The sequence below is a fragment of the Sturnus vulgaris genome, chromosome 17, assembly GCF_052056855.1.
Source record: "Sturnus vulgaris isolate bStuVul1 chromosome 17, bStuVul1.hap1, whole genome shotgun sequence".
Taxonomy (NCBI): domain Eukaryota; kingdom Metazoa; phylum Chordata; class Aves; order Passeriformes; family Sturnidae; genus Sturnus; species Sturnus vulgaris.
Genome location: NC_142259.1, coordinates 7877248 through 7892621, shown reverse-complemented (window position 1 = coordinate 7892621; position 15374 = coordinate 7877248). Strand labels below are relative to the sequence as shown.

The 15374-nt window shown below is 54.9% G+C and overlaps 1 protein-coding gene across 2 annotated transcripts; it reads left to right on the top strand.

Annotated features, from left to right (window-relative positions):
* The first annotated feature begins 4886 nt into the window (after positions 1-4886).
* On the top strand, positions 4887-13686 carry LOC106861649 (bactericidal permeability-increasing protein-like). 2 transcript variants are annotated; one of them, XM_088174897.1, is made up of 15 exons: positions 4887-5085; positions 6039-6153; positions 6766-6894; positions 7304-7459; positions 7852-7915; positions 9818-9881; positions 10260-10351; positions 10517-10693; positions 10876-10935; positions 11060-11227; positions 11514-11581; positions 11804-11846; positions 12177-12240; positions 12726-12802; positions 13405-13686. In XM_088174897.1, the coding sequence occupies exons 1-15, from the start codon at positions 4965-4967 to the stop codon at positions 13450-13452; spliced, it is 1446 nt and encodes a 481-aa protein (XP_088031023.1). In that variant the 5' UTR covers positions 4887-4964; the 3' UTR covers positions 13453-13686. The 2 variants fall into 2 exon arrangements, with proteins under 2 accessions (XP_088031023.1, XP_088031021.1); XM_088174895.1 differs by having other exon boundaries at positions 7301-7459.
* Positions 13687-15374: the final 1688 nt, after the last annotated feature.

Here is a 15374-nt window from a genome sequence, read left to right as displayed (position 1 = left end):
CGGCAGTGGTCTATGTCCTGGATGGATCCCATGGCTCCCAGTTACCGTTCCTGAGTTGCCCCAAAAGCGCAGCAGCAGTACAGTGAGTGCTTCTCTGGGGACTTTGAGCTGTTCCAGGGATGGGAAGGAGGTACTGAGGGGTAGGATCATGGGATTCAGCAATCAGAACGGTACAAAAACAACCAGCATAAGAGCCAAAGCCACAGATTTGGTCTCTCCTAAGGCAAAGTGCTGTTTCACACAGCCCTGCCAGTCCTGAGCACAAATACTTCTCCCAACTCCAGGCATGCTGGGCACAGCTCTCCCAGCCTCTAGCAATGTGGCCACAGCATCATCAGCTCTGCCAGCACTGCACTATGTCCAGCACTCTCTGCGCCTTGCTCAGGCTGGAGTCATTTCCACTGTTGCATTCGTGGGAATGGGCTCAAGGCCGGGACTGGGGCTGGGAAAGGAGCAGGGCGGGTGGGACGGCCGCAGCGTGGGCTGCAGGCTGCCGGGGCAGTCTCGCAAGTGAACATTTGTCCAGGGATCAGCGAGCGGCCAAAGGACACGCTGTGAAAACAAGCCGAGACGGGAGGAGGTGCAGCTGGGCTGCTGGCGTGTGGGAGGGAGGATGGCGCCAGGGAGGCCTTCGCGTTTGCTTCCCATTTCCTTGGGAGCTGGTGAGAGCCCTCCCGCTGCCTGTATGGATCACGAGTACTGCAAGGGCTCAGGCACCAGTGGTCGTGCCGGTGGGCAGAGGCTTGGCCATGGGTATTATGCGGGGGTGCCCAGCTGAGTCCACTGCAGGACTGGCACGTGGCTCCAAGCCAGCATCCCCAGTGCCAGCTGGGACCAGCTCATCCCTCATCCCTCCCCACCAGCAGCCAATTGCCCCTGTAATTGTGTTACTCCTCTTACCAGCTTCAGGTTTTTCATAGTTCCCCTGAGTGCAGAGGAAGATGAGCTCAAGGCTGTGACCTTTTTTAGTTGCTTGGTCACCTCTGAAATGGACCCAAGAGGTCCTTGCATCTCTTAACAGACACCAGGGCCAGGAGAGGGCGTTGAGGGCAGGGAGAAGGACAGTGTGGCTGTGTCCTGGCACCAGCACAATGGATCGATTCCTCTGTGATATTGGTGAGCACGAAGATACAGATATGAAGTTGAGCCCAGAGGGACCCCACCACCCTCCACCCAGAGCAGCAGCTCCCCACCTGCACCGTGAGGTGTCTCTTGCCATCTGTGCTCAGCCGGGCCAACCTGCAAAGGTAACCAGCTTTACATCCCCACATCCTCCAAAGTCCTCTGTGCCCTCCAGCCAGCCTCAGACAGCAAGGCTGGGAGTCGGTGCTGGGGAGCAAGTCCAGCAAAAGGCACAGCTTCTGGGGGCCACCCGGGTGCCCCCGGGGCTCCTTACCCCATGAGCTCACCCTTCTCTGCTGCTCCTGTTCTCCATGTCCTGTTTGTCCCGAGCAGCTGCTGGGACAGGCTGCATGTGGCCTCTTGCCCTGCCCCTCTGCCGGCACAGAGCCACCATTGAGATTCCCCCAGGCTCTGCCCGAGGTCACCATTCTTGCATTTTTATTTTTACTTTTCTGCAAATCAACCCTCTTGGCTCTTTGTGTCCCCTTTTGTCTCCCATGAGGCCCCCAGACTGTCACAAGCTGGCTGTGAGAGGAGCCTGCCTGTCTGGGGGAATGCAGCCCTTGGCAGGGGGAGACACACGAAGTGCAGTGCTGACATGTCACTGGGAAGTCACTGGGATGTCACTGGGATGTTGGGGTGGACGGATGGTGAGAGTGGTGAGCCCAGCATCAGGGTTGCTCTCTGGGGCTGGCTCCCGGTGGGACCCTGGTGGCTCCTGCCCACATCCCCACATCCAGGGGCCATCCCCACGTTTGCTGCTGGCTGTGCTCCACGGGGCTCTGGCTGTGTGAGCTCTGGGGTCCACGGCTTTCCCCGCTACCTATGTTAGATTAAGTGGTCAGGGCTGGCGTCAGCAGTGACCTCACGGTGGCCCAGAGCCCTCCCAGCTCCAGGAACAGCCGAGGCTGGGTCACGCTGAGGCTGCAGCTGGGAAAACAACTGTGGAGGAGCCCCCGCATGTCCCTCAGCTGTATTTTTAGTTGCTGCTGGGTCAGAGGCTGTCAGAGATGTGCAGGTGATAGTGGACAGCATCAGGCTTTGTGGTGCAGTGAACAGAAGCCACACCTTGATGACAGGGTTTCTCTGAGTTCTGGTGAAGTCCCTGTTGGTCTAGGGGCAACCACAGTTGCCACAGGTCCTGACCACAGCCCAGTTCTGTGGGTGACAATGAACTTGTCCTGGCTGGAAATGGGTAAGGGAGGTTTTTTTTTGGCTGGTGACTTCTCTTTTCAAGTTCTCACTAAACCCAGCCCGGCTGCTCTCACTTTTCTTGCTGAGTCCATGGGTTTTCCCTGGTGTTTCCCTTCCTGCCAGTGGAAGGCTGGAGAGCAGCAGCAGTCATGCCTCTGGCACTGGTACAAGCTGGCTGGGAATTCCCGGGCTGGTAATGGCACTGGGGAGCACAAATGTGTCCGGATTTCCTTGCATATGGCAAAAATAGCTGATGTCCTCGTTCGCAGCCCCAGTCCAGCTCCTGTTGTCCCTAATTAGCCCCAGCACGTGGCTGCAGGATAGCTTGAGCCATGGCAACACAAGAGATATGTGGAAAGAGCTGGGGCAGGATGGGGAACTGCCCACACGTGCTGAGGAGCGTGTGGGGCCAGAGAGATTCCTGACCTGGGGGTCAGGGGGTGGCCTGTGGACAGAGGGGTCTTGACCTGCAGTGCTGGGCAAAGTCAGCAGCAGCACAGGACTCCTGCAAGTCCCTCCTGGGCTCCTGACTCCCATCTGACCATTCCCATTCCTTCTCCAGCAACCTGGGGGAGCCAGCCTTTCCCCAGTGAAGCAGACCCCACATTTCCAGAACAGGCAGAGCAGGAGAATTCTTTACCTGTCCAAAGGGTTGGGGCAGGCAGGGCAGGATTTCATGTTCCATCCCCTCTGTTACCACTTGCAGGAAGCACTACCGGGACCGGCACATATGTTGAGCTTTAGATGTGGCTTTGGCTGCTCCTTGCCAAACACAGCAATGTTTGGTTAGTGCTCGGGTCTTTGAAGGCTTTTTTTCAGTTCAACTCCAAAATTTGCTCAAAGTCAGGGGTAAGATTTCCTGGTTTTGTTTCCTTTCTGTGCAATAGCCTATACAATTTCATTTCTCCTTATGGAAGAGTTTTGGCTCCTCCATGTTCCTCCTGAACTTCTTGAGTGTTGTTTTGACACAGCCCTTCAGTGAGATGGGGTTGTCACCATGTGAGGTTTGGGGAGCTCCTGCTCCAAAGTGAGCCAGACCCAGAGAAGAGCTGATGATGGGTGACAGGGAGGGTCACGATGCTAAGGAGGCTGTGAGTGGAGATTTGGCCTTTTGCCTTTCTCCTCTGCTCTTGGATGCTTCTTTCTGGGCAACAGGAGATCTAGGGAAAAGGAGCACTGCCCATGGGCTCCTGGCTCCCAGAGCTGGATTGAGCAGGCACAGATGGAGAGTTACAACCTGTGGGTGATGATGTTGGGTACCTATGGGACACAGCTCTGCCCTGGGTGGTTTGTCCCTCTCTGCAGGCACCATTCTTGCCATGTCCCAGTTTCCCAGGTTCCAGAACTGACTGTGACTGCCGTGCCCCTTTCAAAAGCTGTATCCGCTCATACAGGCCTGGTGGGCATTTGCTAGATGTCTGCCAGGCAGCCTGCAAGTGACCCTGCTGAAAACTTGTGGAACAAAAGGCAAAGAGGAACAGAATGCCTAGGCCTTTCCATTCTTGATCTCCACATGTGGAGTTCCACAACCAAGGGATTGCTGTGCTTGAGCAACAGCTGCATTTCACAACATCCTTGATTGGCTCAAGGATGTTGCCTCTGGCAGCCAGGACTTCCTTGGATCCAGCATGAGATCTGCCTGCATCAGCAGGCATGGGTTTCCTGTGCCTGAACCCCAACAGGAAATGAAAGTAACTGAATCATTTCTTCTTCCCTCACATTTGTCCTGCAAGAAGAGATCAGCCAGCCCAACTCTCCTGGCTGAGGGGGCACAGGAGTGTTCCCCCCTCACACCTGACTGGCTGCACCCAGCTCCTGCCCCTATCTCCAGCCCCGTGACAAGAGCTGTGACATAGCAGGCCACAGAAGTGTTGTCTTTGGAGCTTGATCCTGGGGTGATGGATGTGTCCTCCTGTGCATGGCTGCTCTGTGCAGGAGCCTTGTGACAAGGTTTGGAGGTGCAGGGCACCCCACTCAGGTAGTTGCCCTAGTGCAGCTGTCCAGCCCAGGCAGGTGCCCCTTTGCCAGCCTGGCTGAGTGTGGGGATCCCTGGAGTCTGATCACATGAGTTGAGAAGCTGTGACCTGCCTTCTTTAGCCATTGCTGTGCCTCAAGGCTGCTCTGGTGCCCCACAGCTGCTCTGGTGCCTTTGGAAGGCCTGTGCTGTAACAGAAGCAGCTCACAGAGTAGCCAGGAGAGCCATGGGACAGGGACAGGGATGGAGAGCAGCAGGGCTGGGACCCTGCTCCTGGACAGCCCAGGCTGTTCCCAGCTTTTACGGGTGCAGGCTGCAGGAATGTGGCTCTGTCAGGCTCAGCTGGCAGTGCCAAAGGCAGCTCTTCTCCACAGAGGATGCCACAGGCAGGGATTGCTGGCACTGACAGAGAGCAGGAAACTGGGCTGTTGCCTCCACTGCTGTTGTTTCCACTGCTCCTTCCCTGCCTTGGGTGATTGGCACCAGGTGTGCTTCTGTGCTGGGCCATGCCATGGTGCCAGCAGCACAGAGGAGCAGGGCAGTGGCCAAGCAGGAAGTCCTGGGGACGCCCCCCACGGCTCCAAACACCACCCTCACTTGCAGTTCCCGTTTTGGCAGGGATATAAAGGTGGTGTGAGCAGGGAGAGCCCAGCATAGAACAACATTGAAGGAAATGAGGATGCGAGTGCAGAGCCTGGCGGTGGCTTGCGGGGCACTGGCATTGTGCCTGGCACTCACCACAGCCACCAACCCCGGCTTTGTGGTGAGGATCACCCAGGCAGGCTTGGACTACGGTGGGTTCTGTTTCTGATTTCTCTCCTTACAGATGCGCTGGTGGCAGAGGTGTGGAGCCAGGCAACCTGTGCGAAGTTCAGAGTCCCGGGACAGGATGGGGGATCACTGGCCATGGGTGCCCGTGTGAGGAGCACAGGGGCAGGACAGGGAAATCCTTGGACAGGGGTGCCAAATGCACCATCACCCAGGGCTTTCCCTGTTGCACCTGCCTGCCCCCAACCGCACAATACGATGGAGCCCCTGCAGAGGGGACAGCCCTGTGGGGTCTCAGGGAGCTGCAGCCAGGCAGTGTGGGGGGCTGGCACAGCAGGAGGGTGCTGGTCTCACAGCATGTCCAAGCGTGAGCCCTGGAGGAGGGAGCTGCAGAGCAGAGAGGAGCTGGGGAGTTTGAGGGTGGGGCAGTGACAGAGATGGATGGGCGCCGTGCTGGTTTTATCGAGCAGGCAGAGCCCCGGCTCCAGCAGAGCACAGTTATGGATTGAAATACACTGTGTGAGAAACAGCTCATTTACCAGGCAGCTCTGCCAGCTGTATGGGAGAGAACGTGACTCCCCTTCTCAGACGGAGGCAGGGGTGCATCACCCACTGGTGTTTTGCCACTTCCTGGTAAAACTCCATCCATTTTTGCCTGCTGGCATTGGGCATGGAGCAGCCCATTGCCTCGGACTTTCCAAACACCTCACCTGGTTGGCAGCCTGGAGAGTGAGGATTGGGACATTTCTCTCCTTTCTGTGGTCACCTTCCCCTGAGGCTGCAAACAGGGCACTAGACAGCCTTGCCTGTGTGCTCACAGGGCTCTGTGCTTTAAAGGTTTGCATAAAATGTTTGTTTTAAAGCCAGCCTTGGAGGCAGCATCACCTGGATCTTTCCTTGGATCCTTCTGCTGCATGCCTGGTGTTTGTTCCAGCTCCTGTGGCAATGGTGGAGTGATGCTCTCCCTGTGTCCCTGTAGCCCATCAGCAGGGGATGGCGATCCTGGAGAAGGAGCTGGCCCAGCTGAACCTGCCAGACATGTCGGGTGACTCTCGTGTCTTGCACGTGGGGAAGGTTCACTATGAGCTGTCCAGGTGAGCCCTGCCCGTTCCTTGGAGCCATCCACTGCCCCCAACCCAAGCAATGGGCAGCAGGAGTGGGGAGCCCCTGGAGCAGTGAGGACCATCCTGTCCCCTCCACAGCTCCCTGAGATGTTTGCCCTGTCCTTGGTACATGCAGATATGTTCCCATTTCACTCCCTGTCCATGGGGAAAAGAGGAAGCAGGGGTCATAGCACTCTGGGTGTGGGTGGTCTGTGTGCAGTCAAGGCCTGGGTAGTGGAGATGGCCTTGCCTTTGGGACCAGAGCACATGTTCCTATGTGCAGCAGGAGCCCAGCCCGTGTGGAAATGTCAGTTCCCTGCTGCCCCACGTTCCTTCATGTTCCTGCAGCACACCATTTGGAGCTGCTGTGGGTGGCTGCAAGAGCCACATTCCCAATGGTGCCACTCTGTTCTGTGTATCCCTGCAGGCACAGCTTTGCAGCAGCAGAACTGCAGCTGGGGATGCTGCCAGTGCAGTGACTCCACTCCCTGCCACTCATCCTCCTTCCCTCCCTGATTGTCTCACTCCCTCCCTCCCTAGCCCTGTGCTTGGGAGCAAGGAACCACTGTAACATGACTTTTATTTTTATTCATATAAATTTAGATTGCGCCTTCGTGATTTCCATTTGCCATACTCCCGGATTACCCCGATCTCCAAAGTGGGTCTGCAGGTCTCCATCTCCAACGCCTTTGCTGAGCTGGATGGGGACTGGCGGGTGAAGTTTCTCTTTATGTGAGTGCCCAGCTCTTCCTCACTCTGTGTCTCCAATTCTGGATCTGGACAGATTTTTTCTCCTGTCCCTCTCTTTTGTGTTTTGGGCAGCTGGCACTTTTCTCTCCCAGATATGATGGATAAAACAGGATGGGAAGAGACAGGAACAAAGCACATGAAAGGGCAGCTATACATGGGACGCTCAGATCTCTCTTCAACCTCCCCTACTTGCTCTCACTCCCCTCTCCTAGTTTATGTGCCTGTGAAATTGGTTTCTGCTGAGTTTGAAATCTTTCCCAGTCTCCTCTGGATGAACCATACAATGGGGAGAATGATCTAGATAGATTATTCATCCTGAAGCTGATTTGAGGTCTCTTCACCAGGCCTCGGCATTGATGAACTTCCCTTTCTCATTTCCCTCTCCCAGCAGCCGGGACCACGGATCTTTTAACCTGAAGGTGGAAAATGTCTATATCAAAATCACCTTGAGTCTGGGCAGAGACACCACTGGGAAGCCCACCGTCAGCACTTCGGCCTGCAGTGCCAGCATCTCTGAAGTGCGGGTGCTCTTTTCAGGCAAATTGGGGTATGTAAATTCACTGGAAGATTTGGAAACACTGAGTGTTAGCCCACCTGCCATAGGAATGTGGCTCTGCCATTGGAAAGTGGCCCTGGTGTGAGGAGCAAATTGTTGGCAAATCTGAGGTGTCCTGGTCTTAAATCTGGCCTGAATTTCTCCTGCTGCACATGTGGCTGCACATTGAAGAGGGGTGGATGTGGTTAAGGCAGACACCAGACTCCTGTGGTTTACCAGGGAGGCTGTTTGCAAATCTAAACCCTGGGGCAAAGCCAGATGCCAAATTGGTGTGGGAAGGATGTTCCCAGGCTCTTGCATCTCTAGGGTCTCCCTTTCGTGGGCACATCCTTCTGCAGTATGGATCTGAGTTAGATAGGGCTTCTCTCTGTGTTTCTCTGCAGGTGGCTTTACAACCTGTTCCACAAGTTTATTGAATCCAAGTTGCGAAAGATTTTGGTGGACAAGGTATGCGAACAGTAGGGCAGGACCCTGGGTCTTCTGGTGGTCTTCAGCCCTCACTTGTAGGTGATGTGCTCGAGGGATCAGATATAGAGAGGTAACTAGAGTCAGAGCACACGACTGTGTTGCCAATTCAGTAAAAACCAAAGGAATGGGCGTTGCAGGCTCCATAGCATAGTGTGACTCAGGCTGAATTTGAAACCTGGAGCCTTTGCCAAAACCCAGCATAATTGGTTCCTAATTAACAAAGACTTTTCTTTCCATGTGGTCAGTTAATTAGATCTTATGTCTCAAGCCAAACTCATTGTAACCTGATCAGAGCTGTCCTTTAACCAGCCGTATTCTGTAGGGCTTTGGGGAGCACTAGGGGGGAAACTCTCATTCCTGGATTTCAGACATTTGGTGTTTTGTTTTACTGAGGGGGGTCAGGGAGCTCTGGTACTGCTGCCTGGTACAGACACTGACATGCAGGAGACCTGAAACAAGACATGGAAACAAGCTGTTAGCAATAATTACTACAAGGATAACTGGCATGAGTTACAGCCTCTCTGGATGTGAACCTTGCTCGGGAAGGAGGCAGTTGGAGAACAGGCAAATCCCACTCCTGCAGCAGATCCCATCCTCCCCAGACACTATTCCAAATTTCATGCAACACCTTTCTCAAGCCCCCTGGGGTCTGTGAGAGCAGATGGTCTGGCAGCAGGAGCAACACCAGGGCTCAGAAACTTTTTCTGCTGTTTTGTCCCCTGGAAGAAGAACAGCTCTAGGACTGCAAAGGGACCCCACTGCCCTCTGCCCCTCCTCCAAGCCCCCTCTGCCCCACACACATTCTTCATTGTCTTTGTGGAATGATGGTGTGAGGGGCAATGGGCAGGACAGGACAGGGATTGAGCTGTGCCCTGGGCACAATTGGGCTATAACCCAGGCCAGGCAGCCTGTGTCTGCCTCCTGCTGTTGCTGCAATGCTTGGGCAGTTCTAATACCCCCAGTTCTGGGACTCCATTCACAGAGAGATCCCAGTCACAGGGAAATCAGGTCACAGGGAAATGTGGGTCATGGGGAAATCCCAGTCACTGCGACCAGGGCTGCATTTTTCTGCCTGCAGCAACATCCTCTCAGGCACTGATAGGGCATTTCCAACTCAGACAGAAAATGATCACTGGGGACAGGGAAGAGCTGCAACCTGCTGTCAATAAGGCTATGCCCAAGGCTCTCTTGCCTCCTCCTCCTCATCTCTTTAGTGTGGTCGCTGCCCCTGCACAGTGCTGCATCTCACCATCAGCTCTGTGGGCTACATGCCCAGTCAGACAGATGACAGATCCTGCCCATGGTTGCTGGGATGTTACAATGAAAACATTGAAAGGAGCTCGTGCAGATTTCCTCAGCCATCTGCAAGATGGTGCCCTGCAGTAAATTTCCCAGTCTAGTAGTGATCCTGCAATAAAATCCACACAAATTCCAGGGCTATACTTGTGGATGACAGAGGCAGAGGGATGCATTCTCCTGTCCTGGCACACAGCTCTAGGAGCTCAGCAAAGCTCAGCTTCAGTGGAGTCAGTGCTCCTGCCCCTGTAGGGTGGGTTAATCCTCTCAGTTGCTCTTCTTCAGCCACATCCTGGTTGCTCAGCACAGTTCATTCCTGCATGGGCCACATGAGATTCATTCCAAGGGTCTCCCCACAGCTGAACTGTACTGCAGGGAAATTGCTGCAAGCAGGTGCTTGTAGGTATAAACCCTGCTTGTGTCTTGGACACTTAATGTGCTGCCTGATGAAGGGAGACAATCATCACTCATGTGCTCTTTGATTTAAGCAGGTTTTGTCATGGAGCAGGGAGCGTGGCCGAGGCTCTGAGTGGGGGCTGTGACCCGGCTGCCCCCGCTCAGCTCTGTGGCCTTTCTGTTCCACAGGTCTGTGACAAGGTGACCAAGTCTGTGCACAACGACCTCCAGACATACCTCCAGACCCTGCCAGGTACTGGGGGACTGCAAATGGGTTTGCTCCGGAGCCCAAGCTCAGAGCTGTGGAGCACCTTCTCAGCAGATACAAATGACTGTGGCTGTGGAGATCCCGTCAGAATCTGTGTCCAATGACTTGCAGGAGCTTGGGCTGCCTTAGCTGGGGGATCCAGGCTATTCCTCAGGTCCAGGAGCTGGTTTGCATCACTGAGAAACATTCAGGAGAAAAATGTTTTCTTTCTCTACTAAACGAAGCAAGCAGAGGGGCAGTTGGTAATGAGCTGATGCACCATGCAGCCCAGGCATGGCACTGCCCAGATGCCACTAGAGGCTGTCTGCTGCCAGCTTTCTGAACCATGTCATTCTTACTCATCTCTCTTTCTTGTGTTTACAGTCACAGCCAAGATAGATGGCAAGACTGGGATTGATTACTCCTTGGTGGCATCCCCAAGAGCTACTGCCAAGTCCCTGGATGTGTACCTGAAGGTGAGAGGCAGCCCTGGGGACACTTGATTCTGCCAATGACATTGCCACAGGCATGTGGGAACCAAGGTTTTGGTAATTGCTGCAAATGCTGTTTGCCAGCCTGAGTCAGCAGGTGAGCCCCCACTGCTGTTTGCACCCTTTCTCCACATCTCTCCTTCCTCCCAGGGTGAATTCTACTCCCTGGCCCACCGCTCCACTGTCCCCTTCCCACCACTGCCACTGGCCTTCCCCTCGGATCACGACCGCATGGTTTACTTTGGAGCCTCCAGCTACTTCTTCAACACAGCTGGCATTGCCTACCACGAGGCTGGGGTACTGGTCTTTGAAATCACAGAGGACATGGTGAGTGGCACGAGTGGGACAGGGCTGGGAAAGAGGTTCCATTTGGTGAGATGCCCCAGTGAGAGAGCTGGGGGCTGTGGGATGGGGCTGGGCTGTTGGACATGGCAGCATTTGAGGATGGGAGGGCTCACTATGGGCTTCTCTTTGCCACATTGCCCCAGTGTGACAGTCCTCTCTTGTAGATCCCAAAGGAAGGGGGATTCAAATTGGACACCTCTGTCTTCTCAGCCTTCATTCCCCAGGTGAGCAGTCTGGCCCTGCCTGCCCAGAGCTCCTGCACACACAGGTTTTGTTCTGTGCCAAGAGTTCTCCCTCATGACCGAGGGTTTGTGCCATCATTCCCATTCTCTCCCTACTCCCACACAGCTGGAGGAGATGTACCCGAACATGCCAATGAAGTTCATGCTGTCCACTCCCACTGCTCCATTCCTGACTATTGGACCAGGAGGAATCTCGTTCCAGCCCGTTGTGGATGCTCAGGCTTATGTCATCCTTCCTGACTCCAGCCTGGTTCCCCTCTTCGTCCTCAGCCTGGTGAGTTCAGACACAGCCTGTCTCTGGGGCCAAGAATGGAGTTTGAGCTGTGCCCAGTCGTGGTGCCCAGATCCTGCCAGGGGAGGTGCTGAGTGCTGACCAGGTACAGTGGGAGTGTCCCCAAGGGACCAATTCCTGAGCTGACAAATGCCAGCTTTAATGCTGGATGCAAACGCCCCTGAATGGGCAGTGGTGTGTCTCATCTGGTCAGAGCCATTGCCCCAAGTGTCTGCTTTGGAGTGAGGTGGGATGAGCACTGCCAGAGCTCTGTGCTCTCTCTCCCCAGACAGGGAACGTGTCTGCTGTCATCAACGTGAGATCCGGCCGCATAGTTGGGAGGCTGGACGTGGGCAGGTACAGAGGGGAGCAGCCACTGACTGGGCAGGGAGTGGCTGGGGGTGTTTCTGTTTTGGGTGCCCAGGGACAGAGAGGGGGTGGGAATGTCCCAGGGATGTGGGCTTGGTGTGGAAGGAACGAGCTGGGGCTGGAGGGAGTGGGATCTGCATGGCCATCGATGGGTGGAACTGCTCCCTCTGTTGGGACACCCTCCACAGCATCACTTCTGTCCCTGTGCAGGATCAGGCTCTCTCTGAAGGATTCGGCTGTGGGCACTTTCCAGGTAAGCTCTCCTTGACCATGACCAGAGCCCTGAGCAGGGAGCTGGCAGCCTGCTGGTGCCAGGACAAGGGCTCATTCCCTGCTGCCTCCCAACATGGGACCCCGCATTGACCCTGCAGCCACCTCCTGCCTCAGCCTGCAATGCTGGGAAAGGATCCGTTGCTGCTCTCACCACAACGTTTCCTTCCCTGCCAAAGCTACTGGTCTCTGGCAAAGTGTGTGCCCTTCCCAGCTCCTTGTCTCTTTTTCTTTTCCTAATTATCCTCCAGTGCCTGCATATCTCCTGTCATGCAGGCCTAAAGTTTTTCTTCCCCCTCTCCCCACTCCCCAGGTTCGAATGATGCAGTCCTTAATGAATGTCTTGACTTCCAGTACCCTGCTCCCACGTCTCAATGGTGAGAACATACTGGAGGGAATGGGGTTGTTGGAGCACCCTCTACTCAGGTTGCTCCATTCAAGTGGTCCCAGCTCACTAATTAAATCCTCATTGCCAAGGCTGATCAGGCAATATTGCATGCAGGAGGCAGCAGTGAAGCAGTGGGAGCCTCTTGCTGCTCTGACAGGCTCCCAGCAGCAAATGCAATGGAAAAAATGAGCCCTATGCATATCCTAATGCTTTCCAGACCCTTTACTCAAATCCCTGCTTCTCCTGCCTCGCCAGCAGCTCAGACCAGAGTGGGGCTGGTGGCTGGAGGGGGCTGTCGTGGCACTACACACAGCCCTGCTCCAGGAGCTTGGGAGGAGTTTCCTCTGCCTGCCCCAGGAGCAGAGGAGGAGAGGAAAGGGCTGGGGGGAGGAGGGGGCCATCTTCTCTGTGTGCTCTGTGATTCCTTGACTCCCGTTCCCACCCCAGTGCAGACACGTGTGTTGTCTTTTCCAGCCCGGTTAGATGAGGGTTTCCCTCTGCCGCTTCTGGACAGGATTCAGCTCTCCAATATCCTCGTGAAATTCTACCAGGTGAGTGAAGGTGGAGCACCTGGTCCCAGCTGGGGTGTATCCTGCTGCCCCTAAAGCTTAGCAGCACAGCCTCCAAATCCAGTTTCCCCTGCTGTGCTGGAAATAATAGTTAGGAAGTGTGCTCTCAGCAGCAAAGCAGGGCTCTGTTTTTCCTGGTTGCATGGTGGGAGTCTGGGATGGCACCACATTGTTCTCCCGTTCATCCCGTGGGATCTGAATTTCCCACGACACTTTTTATAGCAGCATCAGCCTCAAATCCCCACTTTCTCTGACCTGCAATGCCTATATGTGCTGTGATGCCTGGTTGGATGAAGTTCCTGCTTGCCCTGGTGTAAGGAGCTGTACCAGGTCCAGGGGAGCAGAGAGAGCCCCTATGGTGGGTTGCCTTGGGGAAGCCCCAAAGTGGGGTCACCATGGGGATGCCAAATAACTGTAGTGAGATGTGGCTGTGAAATTTCTCCAGAGCCTGCCAGGGGGGAAAAATAGGCATAGGGGCTGGCAGAGCCACATGTGCTAATCCATTCTCCCTTCAGGGATGTGGGTGCTGGGCAATGCAGCTGCCAGGACCCATAGCAGCCCAGTACTTTTTCTCTTTCTTCCAGAATTTCCTGCTGCTTGGAGCAGACGTTCACTTCCAGCCCCGGGGATGAAGATAAGGCGATGAGAGCCCTTCAGCACTAAATATGCTCCATTCACCACTTTACCATTCCCTGCTTCCGTGCCTGAGCCAAAGACCATTAGTCCTGCCACTGTCCTGCACTGCTGCCTTGGCCTGGACCCCCAGCTGGGGCCTCACCTGGCCCTTTCATGAGTTGGGAGTCCCCTGCCCTGGGCCAACTCCTCCCCTCCTCCTTCTGAGCAGCAATAAAGGTGTTGGTGCTGGGGCTATGGTGTTCGTGTCACTGTCTGTACCTCGGGCCACATGGGGCCAGGTGTGAGCTGGAGCTGGATTGGGATCACCTGATTTATCTGTTTCCATTGCCATGGTGATGCACCATGGAACACCTGTGTCCTGCTGTCTTGTCCCTTCACTCCTTGGGGCACCGTGGTTGGAAAGAGCACAGTGGAAAAGGCCCTGGGGTGCTGCTCAACAGCAGGAAACAGGACCAGGGAAGGGATTGTGCTTTGTCCAGTTCTGGGCCCCTCACGCCAAAATGGACATGGAGGTGCTGGAGCATGTCCAGAGAAGGGCAATGGAGCTGGGAAAGGGGCTGGAGCACCAGGAGCCTCTGAGGGAGCTGGGGGGGGGCTCAGCCTGGAGAAAATGAGGCTCAGAGGGAATCTTCTCACCCTCACAACTCCCAGACACGAGGGTGGAGGCAGGTGGGGGTCAGGCCCTGCTTCCAGACAGCAAGCAACAGGACAAGAGGACATGGTCTTAAGCAGTATATGGGGAGTTTTACGTTGGATATTTGAAATAATTTCTTCACATAAAGGGTCATTGGACCTTGGAATGGGCTACCCAGGGAGGTGGTGGTGTCACTGTCACTGGAGGTGTTTAAGGGAAGACTGGACGTGGCACTCAGTGCCTTGGTCTAGTTCAAATGCTGGTTCTGGGTCACAGGTAGAACTCGATGATCTCGGAGGTCTTTTCCAACCTAATTAATTCTGCGAATTTCTGATTCCCGCGGTGGTGCCGCCCAGCAGCGGGGCGGGCCTGAAAAGGCTGCGGGGCTGCATTGTGGGCACTCAGCGAGGCCACTCCTTGCCCCAAAGCAACCCTGTGTGCCGTGGCCAAGACATTTTTTCTCCCCAAGAGCTTAGTCCCTGAGGTGTTTCTGCAAGACAGATGCTCTCAGGCAAGAAAAGTGATAGCAGATAAGATAGAGTCAAGGCATAATCCCCACAGCACAAACGGCACTCTCAGGTGCCATTAGATTCCCTGCCTTTATCTGAATTCTCCTCACAAAGCACTAGGGCCGCTTAAGGCTGGGAACATCCGAGGCTGGGTCACGCTGAGCCTGCAGCTGGGAAAACAACTGTGGAGGAGCTCCCGCATGTCCCTCAGCTGTATTTTTAGTTGCTGCTGGGTCAGAGGCTGTCAGAGATGTGCAGGTGATAGTGGACAGCATCAGGCTTTGTGGTGCAGTGAACAGAAGCCACAGCTCCCCACACCTTGATGACAGGGTTTCTCTGAGTTCTGGTGAAGTCCCTGTTGGTCTAGGGGCAACCACAGTTGCCACACGTCCCGGCCACAGCCCAGTTCTGTGGGTAATAATGAACTTGTCCTGGCTGGAAATGGGTAAGGGAGGTTTTTTTTGGCTGATGACTTCTCTTTTCAAGCTCTCACTAAACCCAGCCAGGCTGCTCTCACTTTTCTTGCTGAGTCCACAGCTTCCTCCGTTGTTTCCCCAGCCCACAAACACCTGCCAGTGGAAGGCTGGAGAGCAGCAGCAGTCATGCCTCTGGCACTGGTACAAGCTGGCGGGGAATTCCCGGGCTGGTAATGGCACTGGGGAACACAAATGTTTCCGGATTTCCTTGCAGATGGCAAATGGACAGGTTATGGCACCACAGAACAAAGATGTATTCAGATTTCTTTGCAGATGGCAAATGTGCCTAGGTTGTTTAC

Bases quoted from the DNA above. Each gene is read 5' to 3' on its own strand.
- LOC106861649 (XM_088174895.1), top strand. From the start codon at position 4,965: ATGAGGATGCGAGTGCAGAGCCTGGCGGTGGCTTGCGGGGCACTGGCA. The intron at 10,352-10,516 runs GTGAGAGGCAGC...CCTTCCTCCCAG, and splicing joins CCCTGGATGTGTACCTGAAG to GGTGAATTCTACTCCCTGGC. The intron at 11,582-11,803 runs GTACAGAGGGGA...GTCCCTGTGCAG, and splicing joins GGGAGGCTGGACGTGGGCAG to GATCAGGCTCTCTCTGAAGG.